The sequence below is a fragment of the Microtus pennsylvanicus genome, chromosome 3, assembly GCF_037038515.1.
Source record: "Microtus pennsylvanicus isolate mMicPen1 chromosome 3, mMicPen1.hap1, whole genome shotgun sequence".
Lineage (NCBI taxonomy): Eukaryota > Metazoa > Chordata > Mammalia > Rodentia > Cricetidae > Microtus > Microtus pennsylvanicus.
Window position 1 is genome coordinate 27480738 of NC_134581.1, and position 27140 is coordinate 27507877.

A 27140-nucleotide genomic window follows, 5' to 3' on the forward strand; every position below is an offset into this window, starting at 1 on the left:
TAGCCTTGAACCTCAACATAGGTTGGGCTAGTGCTGAATCTGTAAAGGTCTTCACGCCTCAGCCCAGAGTGCTGGAGTTATGAGTATGAACAATTATATCCTTAGGTTTAATACAATTGCTATAAAAATCCTTCAATAGTAATAGATAAAGAACAATCTCTCTTAAAAATATAATAAATTAGAAAAGCTAAAGCCATTTTTAAGAAGAAAAGTCATAGCCTGGTGGAGGTGGCACACACCTTTAATCCCAGCACTCAGGAGGCAGAGGCAGGTGGATCTCTGTGAGTTGGAGGCCAGCCTGATCTACAGAGGGAGGTCCAGGACAGTCAGGGATACACATAGAAAACTTGTCTTGAAAAACCAAGAGAAAAATAAAGAAGAAAAAAAAAACGTAAAAAAAAAAATAAATGAAGGTTATCAAACAGCAAAGTAAATATGTTAGAGAAACCATGAATTTTATCTTACTTAGTTTCACCATCTGATACTGCCACAACTCTAGCTTCTTCCAGATGGGGCCAGTTAACAAAGACCGACTTTCCAAGCACCGATGAGGCGATGTTTTCTATACTCTTAAAAGCACAAACAAAAAAGCTCATACATGGTTTATGTCCAAGAGAAAACTCTCCAGTTCCATTTAAGTTTCAATTTGTAAAATGAATGAGGCAGATTAATGATGTTACAAAATGCCCTCCACTAGGAAAATTCTGATTTTACTTGTTGAACTCATAGTTATCTTTCTTACTTCTCTGATAACAAAGAAATCTGAGAACAGCAGTAATGGCTTTTGAGTTTCATTCTGGACGATACTTAAAGCAGAATCTAAGAACTATCTCATAAGAAAAAGAAGTATCTCACTTCACTTGTGGCATGTTAGCAAAACAGAACATTAGATTCAAAGAAAGGGGACACAGTTCCAAATTTGTTTTACTTCTTTCAAATTCTGACCAAATTATGTTTTTCTTTATGAACAGAAAGGATAGTACATTCCTTCCAATGTTGAGGATAAAGAAAAATAATATACTATTTTGTACAAGGTAATATTTAAAGTAAAAAATTCTAGCTTTAAGAAGAAGATATTTTCAACTTACGCATATAGGTTAGAGAACAACTTTGTAGCAGAAATTGGTGTTTAAGTATAAATTTTATTTGTTTTTTGAATTATATTTAATCTTTTTGTTGTTTGCTAATTGTTTTGAGATAAGAAAGGTATCATGGACGGGCGGTGGTGGCGCACACCTTTAATCCCAGCACTTGGGAGGCAGAGGCAGGTGGATCTCTGTGAGTTCGAGGCCAGCCTGGTCTAGAAGAGTTAGTTCCAGGACAGGAACCAAAAAAGCTACAGAGAAACCCTGTCTCGAAAATCAAAAAAAAAAAAAGAGAAAGGTAACATGTAGCCTAGGCTGGTCTGGCACTTGCTATGTACCCAAGGATTACCGTGAACCTCCTGGACTTCCTGCTTCTACTTACCAAGTGCTGGACAGCAGATGTGCCCCTTTAAGCATGCCCAGTTTAACATGGTTTTGGGGATCTAGGCTTGTGCACACTAGATAGGAACTCTGTTAACAGAACTGTGTTCCCAGCTGAGCTGGTAGAGGGCCTGCTTAGCATTCAGAGTCCTAAGTTCAATGCCCAGAACTACGTAACAGGGGGCAGTCGTGTGAAGGCGAAGGCGTAAGTCAAAAACAATCCCACACCAGTTTAGAATTATGATTAATAGAATGATTATTTATTTAAAGGTGGAAAAACTTACAGATCACCATCCCAGACAACAGCCCTCTGTGCAATCAGGAAGGGAGTCTAGTCACTGGAAGCGGAGCAGGAAGTAAGAGAGAGCGAGAAGGGAAGTGGCCACTTTTTAAAGGGAGAGAGACCATGCCCCAATGGGCTGGTATCTCAGCGGCTATTGGCTGGAGGAGCGGAAGGACCTCCCGCCACAGTCGTGTATGCCTTTTATGCTAATACTTGGGAAACAGAGGCAAGAGGATCAGGAATTCCAGGTTGTCCTCCCTTTCGTAGGAAATTTGAGATCAGCCTGGGATACGCTTTAAAATAACTTAAGGTCAGATCAGATGTTTTGATAACAGTTTTGAGACGAAAAACCCTAAAATATAATCTAATGTTCACAAGGACACATAGTTAAGGTAAAAAATACAAAGCAGCCCAATTGTTACTAGCTGATGTACTTTCCTTGTTAGGGTTGGTTGATAATCAAAGTGATGATTAAGTCCTTATACCCATTTCTGCCCTCAATCTCCTGATCTAAAAAATTATTAATGAGTGGGTATAACCTAAAGATTTAAAGTAGAAGTAACTGATTCTATTTCACATATAAATTTAGGTTGGTGATTCCTTATAAGATTACCTTTCAAGATAAGTAATAAAGTAATTGGCCCTTTCTTTGTAACTACAAAATGCAGCCTGCCAGTTAAAAACCTGACAAGAACACCTTGCTTGCCCACACGGTTAAGCCATAACAAGTTGCTTGGGTAAGGATAATTTGTTTTTCAACTGTAATACAAAAAATGTTTTATCATGTAAGGGATATGGAAAACATGCTGTTTTTTACTATTTATTTAGTATTCACTGAAATCATTCGTTTGAAAAACAAAATGTAACCATATTGTAATTTTTAAATTGCCTGAAAGATTTTGCTGGGTATATAACCTTCAAGGGAAAGAACAGAGATAGAGTTAGAGTTACAGCGGGCTTGAAGGAAATCATCAAGAATGGGAGAGTTAGGAGGAAAACATCAAAAACGGGAACATTAGAAAGAAAACATCAAGAATAAGAGAGAAAGAACTAGAGGAAAAACACCAAAAATAAAGACAGAGTTAGAAGGAAAACATCAAGAATGAGAGTAGGAGATCAGCAGGAAAGTAAAGAATAGAGAATGCAAAGGCCTAAAAGAAACCATTAAGAGACTGTGTTTCTTCCCTCAACCCCTCAGATAGAAAAGTCTTAGCATATGTCCACCCCTTGGATCTCTTTCGAGCCCTGTGCTATCTAGAAACTGCCCCCAGGCAGCAACAGCATTAAGAAATATTTCAGACACAAAGGTTAAAAAAATAAGATAATGCATCCCAACTCTTTTATTTTGAAGTTGATACTCCTTTCTTTCCTTCAAGGAGAATGAATGCCCTTCTTTTCTTTGTCCTAATGTCTGTCAGCACCTAGCTCAAGTGTCTGCTCATACATGCGTGTTCCTAGTCACTGGCCAGCAGAGTTCATTTCCTTTTCTTTTTTTTAAATTAATATTTATTTATTTAGCATACAATATTCTGTCTGCGTGTATGCCTGAAGGCCAGAAGAGGGCACCAGACCCCATTAAAGATGGTTGTGAGCCACCATGTGGTTGCTGGGAATTGAACTCAGGACCTTTGGAAGAGCAGGCAATGCTCTTAACCGTTGAGCCATCTCTCCAGCCATTCATTTCCTTTTCAAATCCCATTCATGATGCTAGTTATAGAGGCACTTAGCGCCACCTAACTCGTGTTTCTGTGCGTTATCTTTAAAGCTGAATCTCAGTTATGCACATTAAATCTCTCTGTTAAACACTTTGGCAGGTATAAGCAGTTTTTTGCATGACTACTGTTCTATAAGTAAATGAATAAATAAAGTACTTACAAGTTCATCTGAATCTGCATCCACTGAGATTTCCAACATCATGTTCTCACCACGACTACTCTGCTGGAATACTTGAACACCACTTTTCTTCAAAAAAAACTTTAAAAGAATTCAAATAATTTAGTTTTAATTTTTATAAGCACTCCACTTTTAATAAAGTGAAAAACATCTGAATTAAATAGCCACTGACTTTATGTTTGATGTGTTTCAAAGTAGGGAATCCACAGAAATATAAAGCCTTCTGGTCAACCCTGGTTATTCTGTTCTTGTTTATGTCTACACGCCAAGCATCTAATGATATTATTTTATACCTAGAAAATAAATAAAGGTAATTTAAAATTCAAACATTACAAGCAATTACAACTTTTAACTTTCTTTTGACTACTTCATAAGAACCATTTTTGCTTTAAAAAAGAGAGGTGTGTGTGGTAGCATGAGTCTGTATTAGAGAGAAGCAGAGGCAGGAGAACGCAAGTTCAAGGCTATCCTGAATTACAGAATGACTTCTAAGCTAGGCTAAGCAGATAGTGAGACCCAGAAACACCACAACCACACCCCCACCCCCACAGTAGAAGAGGTGAATTAGTCCTTGAAAGAAAATTCAGGCATAGTGGTTTATACCTATAATCCCAAACAGGGAGACTGAGGCAGGAAGACTTGTACCGAACTCAAAGCTATTTGGGGCTACACAAGGAAATCATGTCTCACAGGAAATAAACTGTGGTGATTCCCCTGCAGGCTTTACAGCAAGCAAGAAAAATTGATCCTTGAAGACTCGAAGACAAGAATGAAACTCGGCTCAGCCTGACTTTGTTGTAATTGGGATTGGACCAAGACTTCTATAATGTGGCCCAGACCATTTTACTTTAGTCCTATTTAAGCACAGCACGATTTAGAAAAAAGTATTCAGATAACAATGTGAACTCAGCCTCAAGTGCACTTTTTTCTTACAAAGTACATCTGGCTTCCTTCACAGGAATGGGAATTGTTGACTCAGAAAGAATGACCAGAAGTTAGGGTCTAGGAAGCTTGCCTGAGGTAACCATGACACCTGTGGGTGTGAGGACTAGCCTGGCCCTGAGATGACGCAAAAGTCACTTAGGCTGCTATAAAGCACAAGAGACCACACTCATAAGAATGGGTTTATGATCTAAAAGCAATGCTCAAGTTTTGGGAAAAAGGTCTTCAATAAGTAAAAACACGAATTCTGGGAGATATGGGCAGATCCTGTCTCAGCAGACAGCAAAGGATCACCAGGCTGTAAAACCGCATCATTCCTAGCCTTCCAGGAAGAGCAGCTGCGCACCTCATTCCACTGCGGAGGTAAGCCGTGTGTTTAACTTTCCTGGCTCCTCCAGTGCCTATCTGTGTGCACAAGGCTGTAGTTGTTTTTTTTTTTTTTTTTTTTTTTTTTTTTTTTTGGTTTTTCGAGACAGGGTTTCTCTGTGGCTTTGGAGCCTGTCCTGGAACTAGCTCTGTAGACCAGGCTGGTCTCGAACTCACAGAGATCCGCCTGCCTCTGCCTCCCGAGTGCTGGGATTAAAGGCGTGCGCCACCATCGCCCGGCTGTAGTTGGTTTTTTATGACTCTTTGGGGGGGCTTGCCACCCAGCTCCCAAATAAATCATACAGAGGCTTATTCCTTTTTATGAGTGCCTGGCCTTAGCTTGTATTATTTCTAAGTTTTTCTTAATTACCCTGTTTCTATTTAGCTATATTTTGCCTCTGGACTCTGGACTTTTACCTTTCTTTATTGAATATCTTTTTCTTTTCTCCTTACTTGTGGCGGCTGGGTGGCCCCTGGTGTCCTCTTCTCCTTCTCCCTTTCTTGTTCCTCCCTCTTCTCTCTTCTCTCCTGTTTGTTCTCTGCCTGGCAGTCCCACTTATCCCTTCCTCCTGCCTAGCCACTGGCCATTCAGCTCTTTATGGATCAATCAGGTGTTTTAGACAGGCAAAGCGACACAGCTTTACAGAGTTAAACAAATGCAACATAAAAGAATGCAACACATCTTTGCATCATTTAACAAATATTTCACAGCATAAACAAATTAACAAATCTTCAATTAATATTTCCCAACACAAGGCCTTTCTGCCCTCAACAAACAAACAAAACAACAAAACCAACTCAGGGGCCAATGATGTAGGTAAAGGCACTTGCTGCCAAGCTTGACTGATACCTTGTGTTTAATCCCTAGGGCCCACATGATAAAAAGAAAGAACTGACTCCCAAAAGTCCTCTGATCTCCATATACTCATAGCATACTTGTGTTCTCTCTTTCTCTCTCTCTCTCTCTCTCTCTCTCTCTCTCTCTCTCTCTCTCTCTCTCCATACACACAAACACACACACACAAAGAAATGTACAAAACGTAAAATAAAACAAACATTCTAAACTATAACAAACAACAAAACCCTAAAATAAAGCAAACAAAATCAGAAAACTAAGAGCAATCCAGCTTCTCTACTGCTACTAGTCTAGGTACAATTAGGTCTGTAGATTACTAAGTAAAGGTTTTTATCCCACTATTTTTAAACAAGCTACATATAATTTATTTATTTATTTAAATCGAGGGGCCTGTTGGTAGTGGTGTACACTTTTAATCCCATTACTCTGGAGCCAGAGGCAGGTGGATCTCTGTGAGTTTGAGGCCAGCCTGGTCTATAAAGTGAGTTCCAGGACAGCCAGGACTCCACAGAGAAATCCTGTCTCTAAACAAACAAACAATCGAGGAGTAAGGAGATGGCTCAGGGAGTAACTTGCTTGCTTTCCAATTTAAGGATTTGAGGACGATCCTAGCATCTTCTTAAAAAGGAGGGCGTGAGAGCATGCCTCTGTAATCCCAGTGCTGGGGAAGGCAGAGACAGGAGGACCCCTGCACTTGCTGGCCAGCCAGTCTAGCCAGATTGGTGAGTTCCAGGTCCAGTGAAGAACCTATCTCAAAAACAACCAAAACCAAACCAAACCAAACCAAACAAACAAAAAACTAAAAAACCCTTATACATAAACACAAAGGGAAATGTAAATCTATACTTCATGTTCTAAAGGAATAACATTTCACAGTCTATTTTATTGTTCTTTGTACTTGAAAAAAAAAACCATTCGCTCAACTGTCATTTATATACATGGTTTTCAAGAAGGCAAGAAAAGAGAAAAAATAAAGATGGGAAGAGAATGACAAAAACAGATTTAAGAAAGGAAAATGGGGGGGGGCTGGAGAGATGGCTCAGTGGTTAAGAGCATTGCCTGCTCTTCCAAAGGACCCGAGTTCGATTCCCAGCAACCACATGGTGGCTCACAACCATCTGTAAAGAGGTCTGGCGCCCTCTTCTGGCCTTCAGGCATACAGACAGAAAATTGTATACATAAAAAATAAAAAAAAAAGTAACAAGAAAGGAAAATGGGGTTCTCAACTTTTTTTTTAATCTCTGGTTCGCTAGTTGATGACTGTAAGGTTAAGTTATGTTTATCAAATATTGCTGGGAATAGAGACACGAACAATGAAAACACAAATCACAAAAACCTAATACAGAAGTTGTTTAGAGATAAAGTGAGAGATATACTAGACAGAAAAACCCACAAAGCTGTAGTAGAAGGAATTAGCATCTTCTCCAAGGAGAGAGCGACGTGGTCCAGGGAGAGAGATGCTTTGATGCTAAGCAGCTGGCTGTTGCTCAATAATTATTAATTTCATTTTGAGACTGGGAATCATTATGTTGTTGATCTTGAATTCCTGGGCTCAAACAAGATTCTTCTGCTTCAGCCTCCTAAGCAGCTGGACTCTAGGCTTGAACCACTATGCCTAGCTTATTGGATATCAAGTAATTGTCACAAATATGAATTCCCATATACACACAAAGACTTGAACATCTATAAGAAGAATTCATAAATTACCAAGTAGCATTACCTTGCACAACACCGTTCTATGGCAGGGAACTTTTCTGGCCATGGAGAGGAGTAGGTGAACTCTGTGTCTCTATCATACCAGCACATTAGACATTCACTGTGTTGGTTTCTTTTCCTTTCTTCCTTTTTGAGGGAGTGATTACACGTCTCCATGGCTTCCAACAATCGTTTCTGATGTAAATAATAATAAATGATTAAAACAAATACCGTAATCTCAACATACAGAAAAGTATTTCCCCTTTGTACACTACTAGGCTCTTAAAAAATAACATCATGAGCTGATGGGGTAGCCCAGTAGGTAAGGGCCCTTGTTGCTATCTGATGACCTGAGTTCAATCCCTTGGAAATAATCAACTTTCACAGGTTGTCCTCTGACCTCTACCTGTGGAACATGTGTGCACACACAGTGAAAATAAAATTAAAGCAAAACAAGAGTTCAGCGTCATTCTCAGGCACATAGCAAGTTCTTCACCACCGTGACTTACAACATAAAACACAAAACAAAACAACAAAAAAGGTCCTGAGAGAAGAAACTATGGAGTAAGAAGGCAATCTAGAAGCTATCTGTGTAGAGGAGAAGATTTAGCGTAAGAAGTAGACTCGAATCCAAAGACACACAGACAGGAGAACTTGAGAGACAGGTTATGTACTGAAAAGAAGTTCACCCAGCTGGGCATGAGACCAAAGTACCAAAACGAAGAATCCATGGGATAAAAAAACTAAAAACTGAAAGTATAGGCCAGCTATTCAATGACATTATACCAGAATATTCTCAACTGTAGAGAAGACATGAACACCTAAACATAAGAGGCATTCAATTTTTACTCATTCACGGATTAATTACTGACTGATGTGCACACACGCAGGTATGCTTGCCTGTGTGAGAAGGGAACATTGAGTCTTCCTCTATCTCTCTCCACTGTATGAATGTTTTTATTTTACTAGGTTTAACTTACTTATTTTATGTGTATAAGTGTTCTGCTTGCATGTAAGTTTATGTCTATTGCCTGCAGAGGCCAGAGGAAGGTGTCGGATCCCCTGAAACTGGAGTAACAGATGGTTGTGAGCAGCCATGTGGGTGCTAGAACCGAACCTAGGTCTCTTGGAAGGGCAGTCAGTGCTCTTTACTGCTAAGCCATCTCTCCAGTCCCAATTTTTGTTTATGAAAATTAAAGTATTTAGTGTGTAAATATGTATTTACATATGTATGTGAATGCATGGATGCCATAGCACATGTGTGGAGGTCAGATGAAAGAAAAGTAGGTAAAGAGCCAGGTGGTAGTGGCGCACAACTTTAATTCCAGCACTTGGGAAGCAGAGGCAGAACTTTGTGAGTTCAAAGCTAGCTTATTCTACAGAGTGAGTTTCAGGACAGCCAGAGCTACACACAGAGATACCCCATCTTGAAATTGAGACATCCCCCCTCCCTGCAAACAAAGCAACAACAAAAACCAAACAAACAAAAAAATCTAAACCCAAAAAACAAAAAAGAAAAGTAGGAAAGAATCTATGATGTAACATAGAAAACCAGAAAACCTCTAACACTAATATAGGAGAAAGAAAGAAACAAAACAAAACATAACAAACAAAAAAACCCAAAACCTAGTCAAGTGGTGTACTCCTCTAATTCCAGCACTTGGGAGGCAGAGGCAGGCAGATCTCTGAGAGGCCAGTATGGTCTACAGAGTGAGTTCCAGGATGGCCAGGGCTATACAGAGAAACCCTGTCTCAATAAACAAACAACCCTCACCCTCCCACCCAAAACCCTGATCCAACAGTAATAACCTTCTACGTAAATGGCCTCGACTCAACAACAAGAGAGAGAAAGAGAGGAAGAGAGAAAGAAAGATAGAAAGAAAGAGAGAGAGAGGAGGAAGGGAGGGAAGAAGGAAGGGAAGGAAGAAAGGAAGGAAGGAAGGAAGGGAGGGAGGAAGGAAGGGAGGAAGGAAGGAAGTAAAAGATGCAGACTATAGCTGACTGGACTGAAAAACAGGATTCAACTGTTTGTTGTTGCTAAGAAATACCTCACAGATTGAGATTCCAAGGATTTCAAGTTAGTCTATCAAGTGAATAGAAGGAAAAGAAGCTGTTGTAGATAACCTCATATCTGAAAGGGTAGACTTCAAATCAAAATTGGTCAGACAAAGTGAGAAGGCCATTATATATTACAGAAAAATTAATCAAGATGACATAACAATTGAGATACATGCACTAAATGTTGCAGCTCTCTTTCATGAAATAGACAGCAATAGGCATAAAAGGTCTCACAACTCTTGATAGAATAATAATGATGACTTTAGTACTTCACTCTCATCCACACAAAAATGAACAGAGAATCTTCAGAAAATCATAGATCAAATGGACTTATGAGGTATCTATCTACAAGAGATACCAAATACACATTCTCAGTAGTCCATAGAACCCTCTCTAAAACCCACCACATTCTTGGCCACAAATCAAGCCTTCACAAATACAAAAGAATCAAGGTATACATGTAGTATACCCAGTAAATCCAGCACTTGGAAGGACCAGGAGTTCAAAGTCATTCTCAGCTACACAGCAAATCAAGGCAAGCCTGGACTATGAGACTGTCTTAAAAAGCAACAACAACAACAACAAAAATGAACTGGAATAATTCCTTGTATCTTATCAGATCATAGTGGAATACTAGACATTAACAGCAAAGAGAAACTACATGGAAACTGAATGATATAAGCTGGCATGAAATGGGTGATTGAAGAGATCATGGGGGAAATTTAAGGTTCTAGAATCAAACGAAAATGAAGGCACAGCATTCTGGTACAGCTAAGGGAGTCCTAAGATGAGAATGGACAACTATGAAAGTCAGTGATCTCAAATAAATAATCAAACAATAAACCTCGAGCCTTTAGAAACCAAAAAATAAGGCATATCCCACATAGTAGGTGGCAAGGATTTTCTGGAAGTACCCTAAGGACACAGGCTATAAGCCCAAGAATTCAAGGAGATTGAGTCAAGTTTATAACAGTAAAGAAAACCATCTGCAACGTTAAGAGACAACCTATAAAGTGGGACAAAGTCCTTGCTCACTATACATCTGATAGGGGATTAATATCTAGAAACTAAGTGACCCCCAAAAATTAAGTAGAAAAAAACAATTAATGAATAAGTAGACAAATGGACTAACCAGACAATTCTCAAAAGAACAGATACAAATAAAAATAATATAGCTAATATATGAAAAAATGCTCAACATTCTTAGCCAACAGGGAAATACAATTAAATGAACTTTGAGTCTATCTCACCCCGATTAGAACGACAAACATTAAAACAAAAAATAATAGGGGCTGGAAAAATAGCTCAGTTGGTAAAGTGATTAGCTAAAAAACATCAAGACCTGGTTTGGTTTCTAGCTTGCCCATGTAAAAAGCTGGGCATGGTGGTGTAGACACACTTGGAATCTAGTGCTGGGTAGATGGAAAAAAGTATGTCCCCTGTTAGACCAGGGGATGATGTCTGAAGAATGACACCTAAGGTTATCTTTGGCTTGTACACACACATACACACATTAAAAGACTGTGTTTATATGTACTTATTTCATATACTGACCTCATCAATAAAGGGTATTAATACCACAGCTTCCCATTCTTGTTGTTTCCCATTTAGATCAGTTTTAAAATCCGGTGGGTAATATTCTATAATTGGTGAGTCTTCGCTGGTCATCAAATGCTGTGAAAATGTAAATAGGAAAATAGATAAAAGAGACACTATCATTACAACTATTCATTAACATATAGAACATTTCCTTACCTTATTAGGTTGCAACAATGTATTTGGTACATTATTGCTTCCAACTAAATGAATCCTTTTAATTTTCCTTTTTTCTGAGACAGCATCTCCCTGGTCTTGAAATTAAGACCCACCTGGTTGCAGATTCCCCAGTGTTGGAATTACAAGCCTGTGTCAGCTTGTTCAGCAAACTGTAAAAATTTCAATTGTATTTGATACTCATTTCTTTCCTGCTTCTTTAACTTAGTTATGGAGCAAAACTACTTTTACTATGAATGACTTCTCTTTCTCTCTTAATTCCTGTCTTGAGACAGAATTTAAGTAATCCAGGTTGCCTTGAACTCAAGAGTCTCCAGCCTCAGTCTCAAGAATGCTGGGATTATAGGTGCACACCACCACATTCCTGCTACTATTCGTTTTAATTCTGTCATCTTTACTTAGAAACTTGTATTACATCATGGTGTGTATGGAGGTCAGAGGACAACCCGTTGGAGTCCATTCTCTCTCTCCTTGCAGTGTGGATACTGGGGATGGAAGTCAACAGGCTAAGCAGCAAGTACCTGTATTTGCTGAGCTTCCTGTCAGCCACATTTTTATTTTTCTATTGTCTTTTCACTCTATAACGTCTACCACCTAAATTCTGTTCCTTTACTTACAAGTTTAGTTCAGTTCCTTTCACATTTTTCTAGGAGTTTTCCATTTCAACCTCAAATTAACAATTTATTTCCATGCCCTAATCAGTGGATTCTAGTAATATGATTACTAGCATCAAAGATAATCTAAAAAGAAAAAAGTAAAATCTAAGACCCACAATTCCATTAATAACAGACCCACAATATCATTAATAACAGAGTCTGATAGCAAACATTTTTATTATATTCTATAAAAGAAGTAAACAAAGAAAACATACCGATGTCTTATGCAAAAAAGGATTGGGAAGTGAAAGGGAAGATTATAAATTTAAAAAATGAAGTAATATATTCCTAAAATGATAATATAAAATTTAATTGCTATTGCATGAACACTAAACAAACACAACAAATGTGATTATAACATACTTATTGGCTAAGAGTGATATGCTACGAAAAGTTTAATGTAGCTGAAGGAAAAAACAAACAAAAAACATTAAAGATATTTAAGAAACAGAGGCTGAAACCAGGGTTGAGTATAGGTTAGGGCACTGGAAGAGGCATGACAATGTTAAGAGCAATGGGTTATGTATGTACATCTACTCCAAATTGTGAGAGGACCAGACATGGAATGAGAAGTTCGGACACAGACCCTACAAAAACCAAATAACTTTTATAATCTGCTTAGTATGTTTAGTGTGCTTCGGAGACCCTGTCTTTCTCTAATTATGTGAAATATATTAGTAAGAGAAAGGTCCTTCAATTTGATAGTTGGAATGCTTAAAAATCTAAATATATCCTGAGGTGACACTGGTGTAAGATAACAAGTCACTAGAATTGCCCTTATTCACTGGGTGGTGGTAGTGGTGCACACTTTTAATCCTAGCACTTGGGAGGCAGATCTTAGTGAGTTTGAGGCCAGCCTGGTCTACAAAGCAAGTTCCAAGGACAACTAGAACTGTTACACAGAGAAGCCCTGTTGGTGTAGAAGGTTCTTCTGTTTAAGTGTTGCTTTCATTGGTTAATGAATAAAGAAACTGCCTTGGTCTAGTTGATAGGGTGAACTTAGGTAGGCGGAAAAAATAGAACTGAATGCTGGGAGGAAGAAGGGCAGAGAGAGAGAAGCCATGAATCCTCCACTAGACACAGATACCAGTTAGAATCTCTGGTAAGTCACTGCTATGTGGTGATACACAGATTAATGGAGATGGGTTAAACTAATATGTAAGAATTAGCCAAAAAGAAGTTAGAGCTAATGGTCAAGCAGTGTTTTAATTAATACAGTTTCTGTGTGGTTATTTTGGGTATAAGTTTGTCCCAGTTTGTGGCCGGGACAAACAAGGGGCCCTCTCCTTTACAACACCCTGTCTTAAAAAAAAACAAAAAAAAAACCAAAAAACTCAAAGTAAGTATTGTCTAAGATAAATAAAAATTCATTTATTAAATTATTTTGGGCAGCAGTATTTTCAGGTTTATATGAAGAATTAAATAAAAAAAAATTATATGTAGTAATAGGAGCGGCGGGGCTGCGTCCCCAGCACCCCGGCCGCCTGGCTAGCTTATGCCTGAAATAACAACACACAAACTGTATTCTTTTAAACACTGCTTGGCCCATTTCTATCTAGCCTCTTCTAGGCTAATTCCCACATATTAATTTAGCCCATTTCTAATCATCTGTGTAGCACCGCTAGGTGTGCTTACCGGGAAGATTCTAGCCTACATCCATGCTGGGTCGGAGCTTCATCGCGTGTGCCTCAGAGAGCTGAGCTATCGCGTCTTCCTGGGAGAGGGGAGCATGGCATCTCTGAACTCCCTTCCTCTTCCTCCCAGCATTCTGTTCTGTTTACTCCTCCCACCTATGTTTTAACCTATCAGGGCCAAGCAATTTCTTTATTGCTTAACCAATGAAATCAACAGATTGATATATGACACTCCCACATCAATTATATAAGGGGTTGGAGAGGTAGTTTAATGGTTAAAATCCCTGTCTTTCCAGCACCTATATGGAAGTTTACAACCATACATAACTCCAGTTCCCTTATCCAGTGCCCTTATCTGTCTTCTGTGAGCACCAAGAATGATGAGGTACATAGACATACATTTATGTAGGTGAAATGTACATACATATAAAAATAAATCCTTAAAAAAGAATATTAAGAAAACTCATTCAACTCCAAAACCTACCTGGTAGCAGGTAGGAAGCAAATTTTTGCTAGCTGATGGGAGGACGGCAAGAAGCTGCTCGAATGGCTTGAAGGGTTTCCCCAGTTCAAAATGGATTTTAAGAGCGCTGATGTTGCGGATATCAGACAGGAAGGGTGCATAATGATAGGGATAATACCTATGGGAGAAAATGTGTTTTAAACTGAAAACATTATACAAAATGGCCAATATTGAACATTTTCCTACATTTACTTAAAAATACACAGGCATAATTAAAAATGTATCATACATAATTCTATCTCTTGAGTATAAGAAATTAGCATCTCTGTAAAGCTTAGCTCATATGATAGCAATAAATATATTTTCATAAATATATTTTGATAGGTGGGAACTTAAGAGACAGGGTTTCACCTAGGAAGGCAGGACTGGCCTCAAACTCACAACTTTCTTAAAGTGTGCATTGAGAATGTTTCTTTTTAAGTCTCAAGTAGAGATCACAAATCCTTCAATCAATACACTGAACAATGAGGTGGTCAGAAGCGTCATTCTAGTCACTTGAACCTGGGACCTCTCTGCAACTGGCCGGGCACTCAGTATTCAGTAGATACTGACACCAAAGCTCTAATCAGCCCCTAAGAGGGACAGGGGGTGTGTGCTCATACAGCCATATCAGTCAACTCTAAGAAAGCTTATCTTCGAATCAGGGTACATGGCACTGCATCTGTGGTAGAGATTAAGCTATAAATCAATCACATACATTTTGTTTATAATATCTTTCTATCTTTAATTATAGACATGTTCTAATAAGCCTTTGAACATAAAATTAAAAATATTTCAATATGCTACAGGTGTCTGAATCACTGGACACAGGGAGGCAGACACTCAGGATATAGAGCAAGAAAGGAAAAGGAAAGACTAAATTTTTTAAAAATTTTATTTAGTTTGTTTATGGGGCTGTACAGGTGTGTGGAGGTCAGAGATTTGTGGGAGTAAGCTCTCTCTATCATGTGGGCCCCAGTGACTGAACTCAGGTTGTCAGGCTTGGTGGCAAGTTCCTTTACCTGCTAGCCAACTTGCTTGCCTGAGAGACTTCCACATTCCTAATTATGGCATTCAGCTGTTCTAGATAGGAAAGTTTAGAAGTCAGAATGGTATGTGAAATAGTGTAAATACACTGATGTTCTAAACAGATAGGCATGGCTTGGCTTTTTGGGATGATTACTTTGGTTTTCTGAGCTTTAATTTCATCTGTGGCAAGTAAAAACGATGTTTACTTCAAGTATATGAAAATATGGTTTTGAAGTCCCTAATTTTACTGCTTGGCAATTAAACAGCAATTACTGGCATTTAGCCTTCTAAAATAACAAATAAGGATCATATCTTTAAACTTCGATTGTTTTTAAGAGAGGCCTGAGAACGTAAGAATTTCCTTTCAAAGCTGGCTAATAAGTGAACGAACACCTAATGCCACATCATTCTGCACTGTTGCGAGCTTCCTGATTATGCTCACAGCAGTCTCTACTATAGGGTGCCTTATAGTTGGAGGGTTTTTCTTTCCTCTTTCTTTTTGAGGCAAGATCTTGCTATGTTTAACAGTTGACCTTGAACTTGTGGTGATCCTCCAGCCTGGGATCAGATACAAGCTGCCACATCTGGATGTTATTCTCCCATTTTAGTGAATGAGCAGATGTAATTGGCTAGGATCAGATCACCCCCTACTACTCATGTACAGAAGCCTGGTTCCGACCTGCTGGGCTATTTGGGAGGTTCTAGAAACTTTAGAGAGATGGGACTATTGGATTTGGGCCACAGGGACATGTCCTGAGGGGTTGTATCTTGTCCCAGCCTTCCTTATCTTTCTACTTTCTAGTTACAATGAAATATCAACTTTGCTCTCCATGTCCACCCTGCCATGCATGACACTTTGTTTCACCATAGCCTAAAGAGATTGGAGCTGGCTGAGCAGAAACTGTAGCCTGAAACCATGAGTCACATGATCTTTCTTCTTTTAAGTTGTTCTGTCAGGAATTTTTGTCAGTGAGAAGAGCTGACCAATACCGAGGAGAAATGGTGAATATTACTTTTTATTAACACAAGTAAAGCCTTTTTTTCAGTCACAAATATTAGTTGACTCTTCAGAAATTATTCCTGTTAAAGAGTACTGTTTTTGAGTACACAAAAATGTGGAGACTCTTACAAACACCCTCACGTAACTATCACTGGAACGCAAACACTTGTTAAGATCGTGCCATGATAAGGGGTTCTCTTATTTTTACTTTTCTGGTGGCACTAGGAATCAACCTCAGGCTTCATCCATGCTAGGTGGGGGTTCTATGATGGAACTCTATCCACGATTCTCTCCTACTGGACAACTAGAGTCTGATCCAAGTGATTTATTACGCTACACCCCAAGCCCATGCTGACTCAGACTGCTAAAGTATTTTACAACTTTAGATTAACAAAGGCTAGGGCTATAAATATTTCTCTTAGTCGAAAGTCTTTAAAATATTTTCATTTAAAAACAGATTATATTTAATTTAAAATTGACTGTAGACATATATGAAAAATTCTTTTAAGTAGAAATAAAAGGAAAAGAGATGTTTAAATGAGACTCTAATAGTAGGAACCATTATAAAATGAGATGTCTTTACCAGCTCCAGGATTGGACTCCATGATAGTAATAGTGTAAGATCCACTGTATAGCCTGAACATAACAAGCAGCTTGATCAGCCAGAAACTCACTGAAACAGAAAGGGGCATTTTCATAACAATGTTGTTTTCTGAAGACAGACCAATATATTCAGTGTATTTTTAATACCTAAACATTATAAACAGAAAAACTGCAAAATATTTACAATTCCATCTTGTCACATGAAAGGCTGTTTACAGTTTCCTAAGCCAACTATCAATACAGTTAAATCGGATATGCATGCTTAAGTTGTCATTATGACATAGTTTTGCCTAATGTTTGAAGACTCACCTACCGACCTTTCCACAAAGTGGTATTATCACTCTCCTAAATAGTGGGAATGAGCGTAAGCCCCGAGTTCTTAGAAATCTGGCAATAGTATTTACAAACCCTTTTAAAAAGTGCTATATGTTCTGAACAAGATCCCTCTAGATTTGGGTAAAACAAAGCAAGCCATAGCCTAAAGTCAAAAATAATCACTTAGAAATTTCTTATCTATTTCTGGTAGGTATGCATATATCTTTAAAATGTTCTATTATCAATTTATATGTGTTATGTGTATATTTGTATGGCATATACTTGTGTGGAGGTCATGAGACAATTTTCAGGAGTTAATTCTCTTGGTAGATGTGGTTTTTAGCCTGATACAGAATACTTTCTTACTTCAGACAAGTATTTCCTGATTGTTAAAAATCTGGATAATGGAGAAAACTATTCTTATCACCTTCTAGCAATTCCTCGTCATTTCCATCTGCTGCTTTTCAGTCACTGCTGAGACGAGGCCATGCTATCTTGCCCTTGCCCTGTGAATTTCTGGGATTCAGCGATATTATGGGCTCAGCTTTCCAAATAGCTCCGGTTATGCACTACTAGACCAAAGTTACCCAATTAAAAAAAGTACACGCAATGAATGCGTATATTATAATCATGTGTGATTGTGTTTCCTGTCTTTAGGTTATAAGCATCTTTCTGAGTTGTGGGGAACTCTTTGCAAACACCATCGAATAGCTGTGCAGATTCTGGAGATGGGGAGAGGAGCGATGATGAGCCAGAGTCTTCCTTTATGAAAGACAAGATCTGGTTATCAACTTCCACCTTCTGTTTTGGCCTCCTGACTATACTCAAGTGTCACAACCCCCGGCTCTATAATGGTGCTTCTTATTAGACTTAAAAAAAATTATTTGGTTATTTCTGAGACAGATTCTTTTTTTTTTTTTAAAGATTTATTTATTTATTAAGTATATAACATTCTGCTTCCATGTATGCCCACACGCCAGAAGAGGGTGCCAGATCTCATTACAGATGGTTGTCAGCCACCATGTGGTTGCTGGGAATTGAACTCAGGACCTTTGGAAGAGCAGGCAATGCTCTTAACTTCTGAGCCATCTCTCCAGCCCCTCTGAAACAGATTCTTGTAATGTAGCCAAGACTAACTTGGAACTCACTTATGTTAAAATTTTCAATTTCAGACTCGTGGCAGTCTTCCTGCCTCTGCTTCCTGGGTATTTCCTAAGGGATTACAGTCACTTGCTACCATGTTGAATCTTAGACATTTATTAGTTTTATCTTTTCTGATATTGGAAATCAAACTTGGGGCCTCACAGAAAGCACTGAAGTGTATCCTTAGTCCATTTGTTGGATATTTAGATTACTTTTTATTTTTTAGCATTTTAAATATCTTAATATGTATAAGGATGTTACTATTTGGTAATTAAATCTTAAGTAATTTTCTGCATGTGTGATGTGCATGCTTGCATATGTGTGGGTGTATATGTCTGTGTGAAGGTGCTTGTGTACATGTGTCCTTGTCTGCAGAGGTCAGAGACTGATGCTGGGTATTTTCCTCAATTGTTCTCCACCTTATATGTTGAGGAAGGGCCTTTTGTTGACCCCAGAGGTCACCAATTTGGCTAGTCTAGCTACCTAGATTGCACTGGGAACATCCTGCTTCTACATTCAGGACATCTTCCCGAGCTCTAGGGCCATAGGTGACTGCCACACTTGCCTTGGCATTCACACAGATGCTAGAAATGAGAACCTGGGTCCTCAGGTAGTACGCCAAATACTAGCCACTAAGTCTCATCTTCCTAGTTCATCTTGGCAGCAATTTTATGTGGAACAGAACACATGCCAGAACCACTATCATGAAATCCATAATTGAAGACACCAATAAGTCTCCCATATTTCATTAAAATCATGTTGTTTTCTGAAGACCTGCAAAATTTACTTTTTCTATTGCAAAATAAAAACAATGAAAAAAAACATACTCAGATACTACATCGACTCCCATCTTTGTCATATAGTATGTTCTCTTATATTGTCTAAATTCAGTTTCAAACAGATCATCATCTTCAGTCTCATCTTCAAAATTATCTGTGAGAAAAACCAGAAAGATGTAACTGATAAATATGAATATTGTTTTTTATCTAATGTTGTGATCAATGCATATCAAAATTGATACTTATAAACTATCATGGGAATTTATCCAATCCAATATTGCAGGGTTAATACTAATAAAGGAAAAGAGAAACAACTATGTGTCAAAGAAATAACATTAAACACAGTATATACTCACCTTCAGAAGATATAACATTAAACACATATGTACTCACCTTCAGAAGCTACTACTTCACCTTCACTTTTGTCTAAAGCAGCCAAGCTTAAAGAATTTTCCTGGCCCTATAAAAATTATAAATCATCATAAGATGAACAGTAAGATGTGTTTCCAAGTCAGACATGTAAAAAGGAGATTAGAAAAAAAACTAAATACAACTGAAATGATCTTTAAAGAATACACTGTAGCATACTACTTTAAAAACAAGATAAAACCCCTGAAACTGTATGGTTTTTTTTTTTTGGTTATCAATTGTTTTATAAAATAATACATTTTTGTTATAGAACTGACATATAATACATGATTCTCACTAATGTAAAAAGTATATTTGATTATATGTACCAAGACCTGCTGTGGGATGTCTTTCTGTATGCTGTGAATGTTTTACTACCATTGGTTAATAAAGAAACTGCTTTGGTCTATGGCAAGGCAGAATATAGTTAGGCAGAAAAGCCAAACATATATAGGGGAAAAGAAGGCAGAGTCAGGGAGACACCAGTAGTCACTGTGGAAGCAAGATGTGAGGTAACAAGCCAGGAGCCTCGTGGTAAAATATAAATTAATAGAAATAGATTAAGTTTTAAGAGCTAGTTAATAACAAGCATGAACTAATAGGCCAAACAGTTTGTAATTAATATAAGCTGTGTGATGACTCAGGAATGGATGGCTGGGAAACAAAAGTGTCGCCTCTGTTTACAAAGACCAAGACTACTTAAAAATTTATCAATTACAATATAAACAAGAATGAAATGATTTTTTCAGTTTACCAGTTTAACATTGTTAGACACCAATTTTGAACTGCTACTAATGCAGTCTGTCTAAGCTGGAATCCATTTGAGCACTTCTGAATCTCTGAATCTTGTCATCTCCTAACCTACGTATCTTCCATGCTCTGCCCACCTGTTTTTAGTTTTATGATCTTAACTCTTCCTCTTGTGTTTCTGACAGCCTAGCTACCGGCAGTGACTCCCATTAGTTTTTCCTTATACTATTCTGGCCTCTACCAGCTCTGGACTGCTGAGCAAACTCTCCAGCCCCATTTATTGGCTTCCCAATAGAGGAAAATGCTATTCCTAAGAAGCAAAAATAAGAAACTCATTTTTCTTAAATACATACTTATGATATGACAGAAACAGAGAGAGAAAGAAACCAAAACAATTCTAGATGCTTGTGGAGAAGAAAAAATGAGAACAAACAAGCCCTGAAAACCAAGGACACTGAAAACAAGGAATATTAGTTTTATCACCATAGCTAAAAAACAAAAGAAGGAGAAAAGAAAAAGAAAAAGAACACCAGAAACTGGTTACCTTTGATTTTCTCTTTTCCTTACAGTTCCTGGCTTCTTCGGCTGCTGCACCTGCTGCTTCGTTGAGATACTTGTTACCAACTTTGCTTTCAAACCACTTGAGGTCCACAAAAACTTCACTGAAGTGCTCTCGATCAAACTGACGAAAATAGTTGAATTTTAAAATGACTTAAACGTGAAAGAATACAAACTAAATTTCTGGAGTATAGAAAATTAGGAGAATGTTTACACACACACACACACATAAAATATCATTAATGTGGATAATATTTATATATATACACATACAATATCATTAACTCTAAAAATTAGACGTAAGTAACTAAAATGAAATAATTCAAATGAAATTATATAGAATGAACAATCAGAACAAAGCTAGAGTTTTTCACCCCTGGCATTAACTAAATGATTAATGACCATTTATAGCTCCCCCAGGATAGGAAAAAAAAAACCCTGTTGTTACTTACATCTGATAGTTTCACAAGGTATTTCTCAAATCGAGGTAAGTTGAGATGTCCACTTTCATTAATGTAACCTAAAATGAACCAAATCTAAACTTGTAGTATAAACTGATACTAGTTTCTAATAGCTCTATAAAATTCTTTCAACAAACTGCTGAGTGTAGCATGGTTAATAAAAACCCAGAGACAGAAATTGGGGTTCAACCTGAAGTGAGAAAAGCAAAATAGCCAGCCACTGGCTCTTACCTCTACCTTAGTCTGAAATGGCGATCCTGCCTCCAGAAATCTCAGAATGAGACTGAGACTAGGAGCTGTCTCCTCCTGTATTATATTCCTCTCTAGGGCTAGGATTAAAGGTGTGCACCACTACCGCCCGGCTTCTATGGCTAACTAATGTGGCTACTGGGATTAAAGGTGTGTATTACTGCTGCCTGGTCTGTAAGGCTGACCAGTGGGGCTATTTTACTCTCTGATCTTGAGTCAAGTAGTATTTATTAAAATACAAATAAAATATCACTACAGCTGATTAATCCTTTTAGCAAAGAAAAGCTTCTGTTTTACTGTCTAAAAACCAGCTTTAGTTCTTATAACCTTTATATTACTGTATTTTAGGCAATGAAGCAAAATACTGGAAATTATGGGTTATGTAGTAACAATGCTTCCACATTTCCAACCTATCTGTAACAGCACCACGTGTGTTACAGTCTATCTGAATCACATCTGTAACAGCACCATAACAGACTATAACAGTGTTATATTCTATCTGGATCACATCTGTAACAGCACCACGTGTGTTACAGCCTATCTGGATCACATCTGTAACAGCACCATGTGTGTTACAGTCTATCTGGATCACATCTATAACAGCACCACGTGTGTTACAGTCTATCTGGATCACATCTGTAACAGCACCATGTGTGTTACAGTCTATCTGGATCACATCTGTAACAGCACCACGAGTGTTACAGTCTATCTGGATCACATCTGTAACAGCACCATAACAGACTATAACAGTGTTATATTCTATCTGGATCACATCTGTAACAGCACCACGAGTGTTACAGTCTATCTGGATCACATCTGTAACAGCACCATAACAGACTATAACAGTGTTATATTCTATCTGGATCACATCTGTAACAGCACCACGAGTGTTACAGTCTATCTGGATCACATCTGTAACAGCACCATAACAGACTATAACAGTGTTATATTCTATCTGGATCACATCTGTAACAGCACCACGAGTGTTACAGTCTATCTGGATCACATCTGTAACAGCACCATAACAGACTATAACAGTGTTATATTCTATCTGGATCACATCTGTAACAGCACCACGAGTGTTACAGTCTATCTGGATCACATCTGTAACAGCACCATAACAGACTATAACAGTGTTATATTCTATCTGGATCACATCTGTAACAGCACCACGAGTGTTACAGTCTATCTGGATCACATCTGTAACAGCACCATAACAGACTATAACAGTGTTATATTCTATCTGGATCACATCTGTAACAGCACCACGAGTGTTACAGTCTATCTGGATCACATCTGTAACAGCACCATAACAGACTATAACAGTGTTATATTCTATCTGGATCACAACTGTAACAGCACCACATGTGTTACAGTCTATCTGAATCACATCTGTAACAGCACCATAACAGACTATAACAGTGTTATATTCTATCTGGATCACAACTGTAACAGCACCATGTGTGTTACAGCCTATCTGGATCACATCTGTAACAGCACCATAACAGACTATAACAGTGTTATATTCTATCTGGATCACAACTGTAACAGCACCATGTGTGTTACAGCCTATCTGGATCACAACTGTAACAGCACCACGTGTGTTACAGTCTATCTGGATCACATCTGTAACAGCACCATAACAGACTATAACAGTGTTATATTCTATCTGGATCACATCTGTAACAGCACCACGTGTGTTACAGCCTATCTGGATCATTCAATTTGACATGCTAATGTAAGAAAAGGTGTAGCTGGCTGCAGAGGTGCACACCTGTAACCTATCATATTGAGGTTATATAGGCTGTGGCAGGATTTTGATTTGGAGGCCAATCTGAGGATACACAATAAAACTCTGTCTCAAAAAAAAAAAAAGAGAAAAAGGTAAGGAATAATTTTCTGTAGAGGAATTGTTTACAAATTTTCCATTTTAACTGAAAAAAAATTGTGGTTCCTATTGAATACTTTCAGGTACATTTAGAACAGCTGGATTTCTACGACGAAATATAAACAGCATGAAATGAAACTAATGAGGTCTGCTGGTTTTCTTAAGGAAATGGAGGTGACTTTAGTTATTTAGTGAGTGAGGCTATTTACCTGTAGTCAGTTTCTTTAGTGACCACTGAAAACAACAACCTCAGTGCCTGCCACTTGATTAAAAGAAACCCACAATGTTATCCTAATTTAGTCATGCAGGCAAAAATCTAACAAAGAGAGGGAAATCTTTAGGGTGAGTTGGTACTAAATTAGGAGTAAAGTGAGGTCTTACCTCCAAGCTCTGGCAGGATGGCAATGTATGTTCCATAAAGAAGAGGCAATGCATCATGATTAATATGTAAATGAGGTAGATGAGGGATAAAATCATTGCCAACAAGAAATCCCATCAAAATCCAATCATCTATGATTTTTTCAATATCATATTCAAATGTGATCTTTTCCTATGACAAAATGGAGAATAAACTGAAATCCTATAGAAATGTCTGTAGGTAAAAAGCTGAGGTCCATGGCTATATTAATACTCACTTTTAATGCTGAAAATTCATAATCAATATACTCTCTCATTAAAGACAAGTGTAGGAGGTGAAACGTAGTTTCTTCTGGTGCACATACCCTGCAATTAGTCAAGTGATCAAAACAGAGTGGTCCAACTTCAAAAGGAAGCAATGGCTAAGTAAAAATTATCATTAAGAGGTAATTCTTATATTTAAAGCATGTAATTTATATACAATTATCTGAGAATGCCATCATAATGGGTGAAACATGATAAAGTTAAAAATGACTGGTTTACATTATACTTTTGGTGGAAGAACTCATAAGGTCTAAATACACAATACATATAGAAACTAGTCACTGTAGGAAGTGTATAAATTAGTAAGGGTGTGTGAGTGTGGACATACACTTTTAAATTTATGGAATGAAGTTTATCTCTTGCATTGATAGGACACTCTGTTGGCTTATACTCCAAGTTTAGCTATAAAGAAGAATATTAGGGGACAGTAACATATTTAAATAGATAATACATAAGCAAGATTTATGGCAAGAATTCAAGGGTAGTTCAACATAAGAAACCAGTATCATATAGCACATGAAGAGAGTGTAGGGGAAAATTTTCTGTGACCATTTTACAGAGAAGGCATTTAGCAATATTAAACACTCTCCCATGATAACACCTGAAATGCAAGTACTCAGGAGGCAGAGGCAGAAGGATTATGAGTTTGAGGCCAACCTGGTGTACATAGAGTTTTGGCAAGCTTGGCCTATAGAAAGAAACTGTCTTAAAATTAAGAGAGAGTGGGCTAGCAGGAGGCTCACTGGGCAAAGATACTTGCCATTAGGTCTGAAGACCTGAGTTTGATCTCCAGAGCCTACTTCTACAGGTTGTCCTCTGACCTCCACTGTGGCACGGCACTGCATGTGTGTGTGCGCACACATTCATTCTTCCTATCTCTCTTTACCTCTGTCTCTCTCTCTCTCTGTCTCTCTCTCTGTCTCTCTCTCTGTCTCTGTCTCTCTCTCTCTCTCTCTCTCTCTCTCTCTCTCTCACACACACACACACACACACAAACACAATGTAAAATATACTCTTAAAAAAAGAGAGAAAGAGCTATGGATAAATTTCCTTAATATAACAAAGGTCATTTATGAAAACACATAATTAACATTATAGAGTGAAAACATTATTCCTAAGACCAGGAATAAGACAAGGATACCTACTTTACCACAGTTATTCAACACACCATAGCTATTCAACACTGTTGTTTAACTCCTAGCCAGGGCAATGAGGCAGGAAAGATAAAGAAATGGAATTAAAATTGGAAAGGGATAAGCACAATTTTATCTGTTTTCTGATGGTGTGATTCTACATACAGAAAACTCCATAGAATACATAAAAACATATTAGTGCTAATAAACAAATAAAACATCTACAGGGAACAAGATAGGTAGTACTTCTATACACCATCAAAGGACAAACCAAAAGAAAATAAAGAAAATTATTTCAGGGGCTTAAAAGGAGGCTCAGAAATTAAGAGGACCTGGGTTCAGTTCCCAGAACCCACATGGTGGTTCATAACAATCTGTAACTCTAGTTACAGGATCTGACATCCTCCTCTAGCTTTGGTGGGCAGCATACATGCATGTGGTGTATGTACATGTATGCAAGCAAAACACTCATGCACCTAAAATAAAGTAAAAAATCTGAAAAACATGATTCCATATACAAATGGCATCCAGAAGAGTTGAATAGTTAGAAATAAACTTAACCAAGGAGTATATCAGAGAAACCACAAAATATTTTTGAAAGAAATTAAAAGGAGACACAAAATGTATGCACATGGATTAAAAGGCTCAGTATCAAGATGTTGTAAAAGATATACACATTTCTTAGATCTTTCTTAAAGCTACCCCTATCAAAATCCCAATGATGATTTTCACAAAAATACGAAAATCTATCCTTAAAAAAAAAAATCAAAAAACCACCAAGCTTTAGAGACTATAACTGTACAATATAATATTGAAAAAAGAATATAAAGGGCTGGAGAGATGGCTCAGTGGTTAAGAGTACTGCCTGCCCTTCCAAAGGTCCTGAGTTCAATTCCCGGCAACTACATGGTGGCTCACAACCATCTGTAATGGGGTCTGGTGCCCTCTTCTGGCATGCAGGCATACATGCAGGAAGAAACCTGTATACATAATTAATAGATTTAAAAAAAAGAATATATGTTGGGGTTTCATTCTTCTTGATTTCAATGTTAATCACATTAAAATCTACATGAATACACCAGAAATGGTATGAAGACAGGTATATTAGACTAAGTATATTACTACAAAGAATAAAGTAGAAAATGCAAGAACCAAAACTTTGTGTACATGAGCAAATGATTTTCAATAAGGAACCAAGACCTTCAATAAGGAAAGGACAGTTTTCTCAACAAATAGTGATACAAAAACAAATACAAAGAACGGAGTTGGACTTGTACCTCATACTATATACAAATATTAATTCAAACGGATCAATGATCTAACTATGTAAGCTAAAACTACGTAACTCAGAGCAGGGCATGTCTCAGCAGCTGAGATTCAAGCCCAGCACTGCAAAAATAACCAAAGCCCCAAACAGCAGAACAAACCCTCCACAAAACTTAAAGAATTAAACATAGGGGTAAACTTTATGACATTAGATTTGACAGTGTTTTCTTGAATACTACAGACATTAAAAGCATAGGCAATAAAAGAAAAAGATAGCTGAACTACACCGAAGTTGGCACCCATGAGTTAGAGGAAACATCTGCAGAGCCCATCTGTAAGGACTGCTAGCCGTGCTTCACTTTCTTCCTTCTTCCAACATCTCATTTACCTTTGTGTTTTTTTTCCACCAAACCGAACTTCTTCTCTTAAGAGAGAAAAATGTGCCTCATGACTTGTTAATCCAAGCATGATCTGTTGAAAAATAATTATGAAATATTTCTAGTCTACCTTTGTCCATACCATTAGGTTTACAAAAGCAACTTCATAAAATTTCTATACAGAGAACAATTTTAAAGTCACAATGTAAAAATCAAAATCAAATATGCAAAATCAAATTCCGCACGGGCGGAATCAAGAGAGCACACTTTAGTGGAGCTATGCTCACCTTAGAGCCCAGGAGCCTCGTGACTGACACTGCATCCTCCCCTCCCCCTCCCGAACACTCCTCCTTATGTAAATCACAAAATGTTCTCT

At 37.8% G+C, this 27140-nt stretch overlaps 1 protein-coding gene across 2 annotated transcripts in view; it reads right to left on the reverse strand.

The window, feature by feature from the left end:
• The window catches only part of Xrn1 (5'-3' exoribonuclease 1), a 101973-nt gene that overhangs the window by 57718 nt on the left and 17115 nt on the right, over positions 1–27140 (reverse strand). For both annotated transcript variants that reach the window (XM_075964967.1, XM_075964968.1), the window contains exons 6-19: positions 26776–26858; positions 23943–24030; positions 23689–23857; positions 21162–21229; positions 20696–20833; positions 19387–19453; positions 19042–19147; positions 16737–16826; positions 14107–14263; positions 11114–11233; positions 7527–7696; positions 3815–3935; positions 3625–3723; positions 466–569 (exon numbers count right to left, since the gene is read on the reverse strand). In XM_075964967.1, the coding sequence (XP_075821082.1) occupies positions 466–569; positions 3625–3723; positions 3815–3935; positions 7527–7696; positions 11114–11233; positions 14107–14263; positions 16737–16826; positions 19042–19147; positions 19387–19453; positions 20696–20833; positions 21162–21229; positions 23689–23857; positions 23943–24030; positions 26776–26858 (1580 nt within the window). The remainder of the gene's footprint in view (positions 1–465; positions 570–3624; positions 3724–3814; positions 3936–7526; positions 7697–11113; positions 11234–14106; positions 14264–16736; positions 16827–19041; positions 19148–19386; positions 19454–20695; positions 20834–21161; positions 21230–23688; positions 23858–23942; positions 24031–26775; positions 26859–27140) is intronic.